The 12,506-nt window shown below is 30.1% G+C and overlaps 1 protein-coding gene across 1 annotated transcript in view; it reads right to left on the bottom strand.

The window, feature by feature from the left end:
• Positions 1 to 11,357, bottom strand: part of RBMS3_1 (RNA binding motif, single stranded interacting protein 3) — a 59,718-nt gene extending 48,361 nt beyond the window's left edge. The window contains exon 1 of the mRNA XM_051216212.1: positions 9,991 to 11,357. Coding sequence (XP_051066777.1) covers positions 9,991 to 10,830 — 840 coding nt within the window. The 5' untranslated portion in view covers positions 10,831 to 11,357. The remainder of the gene's footprint in view (positions 1 to 9,990) is intronic.
• Between the last annotated feature and the right edge of the window lie 1,149 nt (positions 11,358 to 12,506).

The following is a 12,506-nucleotide window of genomic DNA, read 5'->3' as shown; positions in this document are numbered from 1 at the left end:
CTGGAAATATGCATTGAAAATAATGAAAATTATTCAGATGTCGACTTCTGGAGCTAAACCATGTCCAGTGTAATGAAGTTATCTGTTGAATACAATAGAAGTTGATCATGCAATACCCTGGACTAATTGTTGTTTAACTTGTGAACCACTGAATCCAGAGTCAGTGGCCTAGAGTTTATGAGTTTGAACTTGATCCTCAGTTGGATTATGTTGAAAAGTCTTATACTAGGACAAAACAACCTTCCAGTGCTTACAGGTTTCCAGCTATGGCCTAACTTAGATTAGTTCTGGATTTATACGCGATATAAATACTTAAGCATAACAACATTTCACGATATAAATAAATTTTATTACCAATTTTTTATTACTTGGTTAAATTTGTGTTTTTTTTTGCACACACATAGATACATTCTCTACTCGCGTTGATTTAAAGAACAGTTAGAAATATAGAAGACAGTTATTTATAAGGTAACAAACATTAATACTATAGCTCTAAGAGATTCATATGTATAGATACAATGATGCAATACTTAGCCAAATGGTTTATTTATGTCATCTGACTTTCAATAATTTGCGTAAATATGCATACCTTTTCAAATAGCTTTTACCTATCGTTTATCCTTTATTAATATATATAGAAATTTGTTAATTACCCCACTTAGGGAACATTATTTTAAATACATATATAAATCTAAACTGCATTTTCTTTAATGGAATTAATACATTATAATGTCGATTCTCATACCAACTTTATATCATTTTAAATTAGCATTTATCCATGCGGGATTTGTATAATAAAATATTCCACGTGATCTTAACCAAACAAATTTTATACTCCTGTTAATCCAAGTTCACTTATTTAACTATAGTTGCTTTCTAATTTTCAAAGTGAATCGGAACTGTGTTGAAATTTATCAAAGTGGAAATTTATCTAATATATTTTATTCATTTAGAAGTCATTTTCTTTCCATCTTAGTTCATAACTTTATCACAAACGTGACAGAATATACAGGTACACATATTATAAACCGTAAGATTCCAACTTAGCAATCTACATATGTAATGTTAGCTGAAGGGAATGAATTCCTTAGGTGTTGAATTTTAATTCCAAAATACTGATTTGATCTGAACTAAAATGTAATAAGTGACCGGTGTTTCACTTTATTTCAGATAGTTCTTCAGTGAGTATATCAGTCAGTAATCAAAACTATACGGAAATGAAATGTGATAGTTATATGAATTGAAATGAATACATCATTTGTTGTACTATCTTTTATAATTATATCATATAATTTAAGGTATTCTAAAAGATTCTTCATCTCTGTGTGTATATAATTCGAAGAGTAGTAAGATAAGCTAAACGTATTCATCTATATAGTGATCAACATTATTGTACCCTGTAATTTTATGTTTATATATATCTTTGAAATAGGCGTACACTAACTAATTCTTTACACAAATTATTTGTATCATGTGACGTGATATATAAATATATATTTACCCTTTTATACATACCTTTCTATATGAATAAATATTTACTCGAATTTTCTATATTATTTAGGTAGGTTCTTTCGCGTATGTTGTTAATGCGTTTTTAAAAGTATGTACCCAAGTAAAAATCCATTTGGCACATATATATATCTATTTACTGATATGTTCAGCTTTGCAATACATTCAAGCTGTTTTTATATAGAATCTAGGATTCAATATATGCGATGAACTTTATTCATTTACTGTTAATTATTGTATGTAGATTTTTTTATACACATGAATTGTTAACTTGAATCCTTATATTTAGACTATAAGATTCCTATACAGTTTTATAAACGTCATGTTGTTAGGATCAAAATACATTAAAAATATTCTTCTGTTGATTAAACACAGCATGATTAATCTGTTTGTATGATATAGTAGATAAAACGCTATCAATGTTCATTTAACTGTTGCATTTAAAAATGTTTCGGATAATAATTGTCCTGTAAATTGTACATTTAATTAATTTGTCTTATTTATCAATTAACTGTTAACTTTCAGCTTTATTTTAGCCTAGAATATATAACTACTCAAATTTTAAATACTTTCTAATAGATTATCATGAATCTACGAATATTGCTAACAAACACAAATAACAATGGTTTGATGCAATGTAACTAGTTGTATGTAACTTGGAAAAGCATCTGGATATTATTCTATTGGTTATGGAATTTCATAGGTCCTGGGTTCAAATCCCATGGGTGGGACCATGGATGCTCATTACTGAGGAGTCCCATACAAGAACAAAACGGTGATCCAGTGCTTCCAGGTTTTCTATTGTGATCTAGATTTAATTGACTCATGAAGTCAACTATTAAAATTAATAAAATCTCTTCAAGACCCCATTCTGATATTACTATTCTAACTTTCTTCTCCTGATTTTTAATCTGATTCACGTGATGTAATTAAGTTCTTCACTAAAATCTTGAGTTGAACAGGACAAACTGATCATATAATGATGATTATCTCGTTATTTAATCTTTAATGAACTGAGACTGATAATATGAATGATGCAGATACGTCGATATTTGTCTGTTTATTTATCGTACACAACGTTAAACAGATTTCAGTGCCTACTGTGGAATCGACTAAAAACGATTTCACAAAGAAATCCCGATAATAGATTGTGAAAAATCGCTATGTATATTGTATTATTCAAATTGACTTCACTTCAAAAAAAAACTTTAATTTCAAATGCTTTGCCCTGGAGATAAAATGATTGCACCAGTAAAAAAAGAAATAAAATCTCCATGTACATGGACAATAAGCATATATGTTTTGTTATAGATTTATTTTAACAGAAATAATTGTTACATATTTAAACTATCTATATTATAGGGATTTATTATTAATTACAAACAATATAAGTAACCATTTCAACTGTTTCTTTATTCGTCAATTTCAAGGGATTTGAAATAATCCAATAAAATTTGTCAAAATAATAACAAGTGAAATGTGTAGACTTTTTAAAGCTAACTTTACTATTATCTACGTCTCATCGATTTCTGATAATTCATAATACCAAGCAATGTAATATTAAACAAAGAAGAATTCAATAAACTAATCTTATTCTTTTGCTTAAGAGGCCATAAGTTTTGGAAATTAATTTCTACCATGTTCTAAAACTTTATATTGTGTTGTGTCAGTTACTATGTTAAGCCCACATAACTTATTCTAACTTCTGGACAATCCAATTTATCCCTTCTTCTTGAGTCATGTTATTTTTATATGAGCGTATGTATGTTCACGTCTTATTCTATACATCATATGTCTGTAACTTATTTTTGTGTGACTATAAATATTGATTCACGCTTAATTAAATTGGGTTGGCTCACATACCATCTCCACTACGCGTCGTTTCGCGTTCTCTTTGCTTACTTCGCTACGTCTTTCTGATTTCTTGTTCTGATCAATGATTGTACAAAATATATGTATTCGAAAATCCATTCTCGTGTTTGACTTATTTAATTCCGTTATTCACTAACGCGATCTAAGTTGATAATTATATACGAGGAATAACGATATGTATTTCTCAATAGCAATCAGAAACGATCAAAGTGTAATCAGATCTCTGGTCAATAGGATTGTGTGTTTAAATTTTGTAAATTATAAATCTTACTAGACTGATCTAAGTTATTCAATTTTAATACACTACATCAGATGATCCCTGATTATTGAATAACTACTCATACATAATCAATCAATACACACCAATATAACCCTATTTTGAAGAGCATAACAAAGTTTCCTCAGTTAAAAAACCAATTGAATCATTTACTCATCATAAAACCACATATATATGAAGACATTTTCAACGAGTTCAGGGATTCGTTAAAAAAGCATGGTTTAATTAGTGATGTGTCTTAAGTGAAAAAAAACGTCGGATCACAACTTAAACCGTCAATATTTGCTATATAAAACTGTTCTTATTTCACATAGATTTTCAGTTTTTATTATGTTTTCACTTATGATTTTTCAATGAAAATCAGCGATTTACTTAGTTATCTATAGAATCTTTTCTCTTAGCGATATTAGTAAAAACTCACCGAATTTTTTAGGAACATTTATATTACGTTTATTCCAGTCTTATTACATAACAATTCATCATAAGGAAATGAATAAGTATTTGTTCACAGTTTATTCCACAGTAACTGTTTGGAATGTATTTAGAGTTTTTAAAATAAGTAAAAAACAATTATGTTACTGGACAATGTATAATATTTTTATGACATTAAACATATATCCTTAACAGTCACACTTAAGGTTCTAAAAATGTGATCGGTAAATACTCACAATATTTCCTATTGATTAAGGTTACATTAGATCATTTAGCATAAAACACACAAAATGCTCTATAATATTCTATTTTTGTTTTCGAGTTATTGGATTACATTTTAGATTACTTTGTAAATGTTGATTAATTATTGTGAATTCGACTTACATCACCTGAAGACTAATTCAACTGAATAGATCGATAAATATCCTAATTATTTGGATAGTAACCAGTCACTACAATTAATTACTCAACACTTTATGGTTCCCAATTGCTTTTCTATATCAGAAATGAGAATTATCTATAGACCAGTTTAAATAATCATCACATTTAACCGCTAGTTGAGTGCAATTAGAATTTCAATAGCTAAACGATATTGATTCTATGTTTAAAACTCTTGATTTGTATGCAATATACAATCATAATTATAAAATGTTAAAGAATCGTAAAACAAACAAAATAATGCCTTACTATGTTGATTAATTATTGAGTTGATATTACTGAAAAACAGAATTAGCTACATGGCAGTAATGATAGTTAGCATTTATTCCAATCATTCATTTCATCTGTTACTCAGTTGAGTCCTGAAAATATGAGCACATTACCTTATTACATATGATGAATGAAAAAACATATCAAAAATACTATGATTAATATCCATTTTATGGGTAATATGTGGATAACATGGCTGGTGGTCTAGATGAATAGTTATTAGTATTATTAAGTAGCATTATATCATTTATCAAATAAATGATGCATGTTTCTCTTTTATGAAATGAATGTCATATGATTTTGAAAATGAAGTTGGTTTATTGTTACTTTGAAGCATGTTAATTGTTTCTTTTTTTTCACTTTACATGTTTAATCACATGTTTTCCGTCTAGAGAACTTGGTAAATACTGATTGTTTAAAAGTTGAATACCTGGATTTCTTTAAGTTGAGTACTTAAGTAAAAATTTATTCAAGCCTTAACTACGTTTAAATGTAGTATAAATGATCGTAGAGACATGTTGATACACTTTTGATTAGTACAATCAGAGGATTTCGAAAGAATAAAATTGAAGTAAATCCAAAAAATATTATTGCTTATGAGTAACAAAAATTTAGGATTCAAGAAAAGTTAAGAATAAAATCACCTAGGTTATTGTTCTAGCTATTACATGATAAAAGTCTGTAACCGTAAACTATAACTATTCTGAAAAACTAAGGTAGATAGTTTGTATAGTCCAACAGGCTCTGATCTAGTAGTCAATAAATTTATTGGCTGATGCAATGGTTTAATCAAATCACCCAGTAAACATTTCCTGATCAACTTTATCAGTTAAACAGTATAATAAGTTGGAATCAATGGTGACTGATCATGGGAACCATAAAAATTTTATAATAAAATAAAGCATTAATACAACCGAAGTACATATCAATCAACATACAACTAACTTAAACTATGGTGGACAATAATTATAAAAACAACATTCCCATAATAAGTACAATGTAAAAATAAATTAATACATTAAAACTCGTAATTACCATTTTCTTTCGGTCACATTTTCCATTTACTCTAATACAAAATTTTAATAAAGAAATTTTTTTAGCCACTAATGTAAATCACATTACAGGAACATAATTTGAGATTAATTCTTTTTGTATCGAAATATTAGGGAATTTAAGTAACAAAAAAAAGTCACTTACTAATTTGTTACACTAATAAAACGTTTATATTCTCATTAGTTCCTTTTCACACTGAATAGTTTTAATGTGTACTATGCCACTCCCTTAAATGTTTTTCATTATTCTTTTTTTACTTTAAAATCAATAATCGATTAGGTAAGACTTAAAAACAATGCATATTTGTCTCTGTAGCTTTCTATCAATGATAACCAAACATATATAAAGAACATGTAAGATTTTTTTAAGCAAAGATAGATGGTGGCTAACAGTGGAACCCAGGACGAACGTTTCGTCCTATAAGGGACTGATCAATTGTAGTCTTAAACATCATTGGGAAGATTCCAACAAATAAAACAAAATAAATATAGGGCTTTTGGTTGCGGTTTGTTCATGACTTTCAAATCCAAGTATCGACCCATCATTAACGTTTATTTCAATTTCGGTCAAACATATTTCGTTATGAACTTAACAAAAAAACATACATTAGTTCGTATTCATTGAAAAAATTCACACTTTAAAGCAGTTTTGTAGAAATTTCGTCACGAAACGATATAAACTGGTGTAGTGTTAAGAAAAACGGCAGTATTAAAAAGCTTTTTATATTTTGATCCAATACTCTTTCTTGATTCTTTAATACGGTCTCATACCAAGAACGCTCGAATTAACCAATACATTAGTGAAATATCGATCCTTCTCATATTTATCAAGTAGAATATCTACCAAACAAGTATTTAAAATTCTAACTGGAATCATGATGTTTATTGCCTTAGATTCGCTTTTAATCTGTTATATTGAATGGTTATGTAATACAGTTTGAGCTTTAAAGTTCGCTGGTTGAAAATTTAGCAACTTGACATAAGCGTCTTAGCTTTCAGTGATGATATAGTGAACAGAAAATGGGTGGGGACAATCGTATGTATTTAACACAAAACTACAGGACTTGGTAATAAAGTCTAACAATCATAAAGTAAATGCTTAATTTGAAAAGTGTCCACCAATTGACTCATAATGACTCAGACTTCATTGTTCTTGCATTTTCATACAAATTGCCTTCTCTCTCCATTCTTTACTATCCGATCCTCTTGTCTCTCTGCTGCCAGACATTCTGTTCACGACTAACCTCATATACTACTTATGTCGATATAAGTAGCACACATCACACTTATCCCCCCTTTAAAGCATTCGTTCTTGCGGTGGTTCATGCTCGTCGTGCCACATTCTTTTCCTCAGTCTGTGCAACTCCCTCTGTCAAAATGTCGAGTCTGCGACTTACTTATAAAATAATTCCATAGATTCTTTCAAAGTGTCCTATCTTCTTAAATAAGTAATTTTACTAATTATGAGCAATCTTTTGCAATCAAAAGTGTCATTGATTCATACAAACATATATTCTGTTCTAATTTCAATAACACTCATTCTATTTAATGTACAATCTCATTTTACTTATTTATTATTTAGTAAAATCAAATAATACAAACAGTTAGGTTGTTAACTAAATGTTGATTTAATCTTAATATATTTACAAAATCTTTCAAAAAAAAACTAGTTCGATAAAATTCACCTTTCTTAAATGTTGAACACACAATTGATCATTTTTTAAAGAAAATTTTTCTAATTCAACTTGTTAGTAGTACATAATATATAATCAGTATCTTCTAATGTTACCCAAAATGATGCTCTAGTATCCTTTCATAATATATGGAAAATTAGTTGTATTGAATAATATAATATTCTAAATAGTCATGTTAAAATCAATATTCAGTATATATATATTTAGAATGGAGATTACAGACTGTGATTCCATCAAAACTACTTATTGTTTTAGTTATGATGGACTGGATCATTTCGCATTTGTACAATGGTTATATGGACACATGGGCAAATATATATATATATATTATCAGAATGGGTTTTGTGGAGATTTTTAGAAATTTCACAAGTTGAAATCATGAGTCAATTGAAGCTAGACCACCATGGAAAACCTGGAAGCACTGGACGGCCGTTTCGTCCTGGTATGGGACTCCTCAGCAATGCGAATCCATGACCCCGCACCTCGCGGGATTCGAACCCAGGACCTACTGGTCACGCGCGCGAGCACTTAACCATTAGACCACTGAGCCGGCATCCAACGGTGTTAATGTCTAACTTCAACCAATCCACGAAGTTGCGTCACCGTACACCATTGTCTTCAGTGAGTTCCTATCTCACAACAGACCTGGTTGAACTCCACTGGTAACGACTTCTCACTAGAACTCCAGGAGTATCTCCTGAAGTCAGTCACTAGTGAGCAGGTGATTATTATTATCAGAATGGGTTTTGTGGAGATTATTAGAAATTTCACAAGTTGAAATCATGAGTCAATTGTGAGATAGGAACTCACTGAAGACAATGGTGTACGGTGACGCAACTTCGTGGATTGGTTGAAGTTAGACATTAACACCGTTGGATGCCGGCTCAGTGGTCTAATGGTTAAGTGCTCGCGCGCGAGACCAGTAGGTCCTGGGTTCGAATCCCGCGAGGTGCGGGGTCGTGGATTCGCACTGCTGAGGAGTCCCATACCAGGACGAAACGGCCGTCCAGTGCTTCCAGGTTTTCCATGGTGGTCTAGCTTCAATTGACTCATGATTTCAACTTGTGAAATATATATATATATATATATATATATATATATATCCGTAGAATGATCATAGCATTTTCTTGTCAAACTAGTAACATAATTGCCTTGCTCTGTTTCATTCGAGGCCTAATGTTTGGAAATAGAGTAATACAAGAGTAATATTAGTAAACGTCTATCATAAACTACTGTGTTCATCAGGTAAACGATTTATAAACTAGTATTCAAGCGATCAAATGATGCTATTAACTTGTAAGATGAAATTCCGCTTTTATTGTCATGATGAGGAGTAGTGATGTTATGAACAATAGAGACAGGACAGAGTACTGTTTTTAGAAGAATATTACTGTGATTAAACAGTTTACGTTGATAATAACAATTCAAATGTAGTAACTGAAAAGTTTAATCGAGTCACATATTCAGGAAATACATATGTTAACTAAGACCGGACAGTTATAAAATTGAATACCAAGAAGAAAATAATAGTAATTTTTACTAAAAACCTCATATTCAGTGAACAAGTAATGGGAATCTGAACTTAGTAGCTTATTGAACAACGTTTTGGTATTTTAGGCGATAAATACTGGAATCAACACATAATTTGAACTTCAAAATTTGGATGCAGATATTGACGGTCGATAAGCCGAAAATGGGATGATACTACCTTAATTCATTATATTTCTAGTCGCAATCCAGAATACTTTACCATAATTCATGTCATTACATTTTATTGAAAGCATGAGAATTCTGCAATGAGTAATTACTAGAATATTTCAAGTTTAGTCCACTTAGCACTAAGTCATCCTTTTCAGAATCTAAAACATTAGATTTCAATTTAACTGACAAAATCAAACGTTATATGTTGGTCAACATTTCTGAATTCTCAAAATAGTTGTACGGTTAATACAGATGAACAAATTTCGTAATTAACCACTTAACCATGCTATATATTAATTGTAATTGTGCTTGTTTAAGGAAAATAATGTATATTCTGGGTGACTGAAAACTGTTTAACCAAGATACAAATAACGATAACATAGGATATATTTAATAGATTTGAATCTAGTAAAAAGACAACCATTATATATATATGCTAATATACTCGCCTCTAAAGAATCAAACCTTTAAATGTTACTTCCTTAAGAGTTATAGAACAATTGAATAGTAAATTATCTTTCATTGAAGTCTAGCGAGCAGGGTCGTGGATGCGCATTGCTGAGGAGTCCCATACTAGGACGGAACGGTCATCTAGTGATTCCAGGCTTTGCACAGTGGTCTAGCTTTAAATGACTCATGAATTCAATTATTAAATTACTACAACCTCCACAAAAACCCATTCCAATAATTAATTATAGTTAATATATAAGTATGAATTACAGTTCTTTCTTTAGTTTCAACTTACCAGTTCATTTTGTTTTGTTCTATCAACATTGTGTCGTATAGTTGTTTTAATCCCTTTGACTGGTTTACGTCCATTAACACGTTTCGTAGATTTTTTCCCTGGTTTTATAGTGAAATCAACTGTTACAGTTGATCTTGGAATAAGTGTCACATCAGAATAGATATCCAGTTCACTTGAAACAGACGGTAAACCATCATTAGAGTTATCATTGTTACTATTATTATTACTACTACTCTTACTACTACCATCTGATTTATGACTATCTGATCTTACATCAGTTTTTGTTACTGTCAATGCATTAACTTTAGTTTTATCAAATCTGTTCTCGGAGACTTCCTCACCATTACTTGTCTGACTACTACTTATACTACTACGACCAGAATCAGTTGATGAAAAACTATGAATATTATTAGTATCCACTTTAGTTGTGTTGTTTGTATTCTGTGCTAATGCTGATGACGATGATTGTTGTTGACCATTTTGACTTTCACTATCAATATTTTGACTTGTTTTAACTGTTACCATTGTTGATTGATCAGAGGATAGTGATGATGGTGAGTGAGATGATGTATTCATAATCTTCCGAGCAGGACTATTCATCGTTGGTGTTTTAATTGCTGTTATCGTTGTTCTCAATGTTTTCATTTTTGGTGATGATGAAGTTGAAGGTGATGATGTCGTAAAGTGTTTATTGTTACTATTATTACTGGTAATGTTATCGGTATTATTACTATTAGTGTTAATATTATTTTGTTTATTGAGATTAACAGAAGTGATAATGTCGGTTTGTTCATCTAAACAAGGGATCGATTTGTTTTTCTTTCTGCTACGATTATCCATAATATGAGAATATAGATTCTTCTGATAGAATTCAAACGTTTTTTGATTTAAAAAATTGTGTTTTATTGATTGAACCGTCTGTTTTTACTTTTTGCCCCAAATTGAATATCATAGAATACACATGATCAATTACTAAATGAACGTGTCTATGTGTTTGTCAAAAGATTCTTTGATATTAGTATTCTTATAGATTCCCAGGGTTAGCGAATAGTATTTAGGGCCATGAAGGTTATAGATAGGGTGTAATCATAGTGTACTTTCTATTCCGTCGAACAGGTTGCAAAAGCAAAACATATATTTTGCACCTGTTTGATTTAATATCAGACACTTGTTAGGTCAATAATAAATTTCACTATCCGTTATGATATTCCTTTGAATTATGTAATGTGAAAGTAATAATTATTGAAGTTCTCTAGATCAGTATATTTGTAATAATGACAGTTCGCAGTTGTTGGTAGCTATTAATGAACAACTAGATAACTAAACTGTTTGGCCATATCATGCATTGCATTTATGTGTGTTTGAATATAATGACAAAGTAAACTTTATACCTGATTTGATTACAATCCTACTATTTTAGGCAAAATAATTTTAATAACCAATCGGAATAAAAAATCCTGACTTGCCCAATTTACAGTTTCATCTGATTGGTCAGCCTAATTTATTGTAGTTTTAGGCTCAAAATAGATAAAATATGGTGTTTTTAATGATATAACTAGCTAATTGCTTATTACTGTGATCTAAGTATACGTTATCCAAGTTTTTAGCGTGATCAGTAAATAGTTGAGGCGTTCATTGCTGATTTTGTGTTTACAATATTTTCTTCAGCCGAATTATCTCTCTACCTTGTGTTGTATTATTTGAACTCAGAGAGACTATTACAATCGTCAGTCTGAGCTTATAATCCTCTAAACGATTATAAAACTACCTGAAGTTTGCTATCACGCTAAAGAATTGACATTCTTTGGAATCGATAGCCATATTAATATCTGAATAAGAGTAAAATTAAAATATAAAAGTAGTTTCAATTATGATCTAAATTCAGTTAGACGATTTTCAAAAACATCAAGTTATTGAATGTCTATTTAGTTCTAGAACTTCTGGTTTTCCCTATTTCTCCAATTGACATCAGTTGGACATCTATAATTTTAAACAGAGCAAAAAAACAAGGTTGGTAGAATAAAGCAAATTTATATTGAATTTGACGGCGTCATCAGCTGGATATAGCCTAAAGTTTTAATTCTTAATAGAAATATTAACAAATATTTAAAATACTTTAATAGTTCAATTAATGAGTCGATTTAATCTGGTCCATTATTTAAAACCGGGAAGCACTGGACCGCCACTTCGTCTTAGTATAGGACTCAATTAGAAATTAACACCATTGGATTCCGGTTCAGTGATCTTGAGGTGTTTGCACATGAGACTGATAAGATACTGTAGTTTGTGAAATTTAAACAAATGTTCGAAGCGTAATGAAAATAAGAATAAGAGGACGACTGAGACATAAAGTATGAAAATATCCATAATTAGAATCAGTATATATTTATTTGTTGGAAAGTAGTAATGCAGAGTAGATTGAGTGTTATAGTTACTAGGACTCATAATGGAGATAAGAGAGGTTGTTATGCAAACATTATGAAATTGATGATTGATTGTATAGTCATTCAACATGA

Source organism: Schistosoma haematobium, chromosome 4 (assembly GCF_000699445.3).
Source record: "Schistosoma haematobium chromosome 4, whole genome shotgun sequence".
In the NCBI taxonomy this organism is placed as follows: domain Eukaryota; kingdom Metazoa; phylum Platyhelminthes; class Trematoda; order Strigeidida; family Schistosomatidae; genus Schistosoma; species Schistosoma haematobium.
This window is presented reverse-complemented; position numbering and strand designations above follow the sequence as displayed.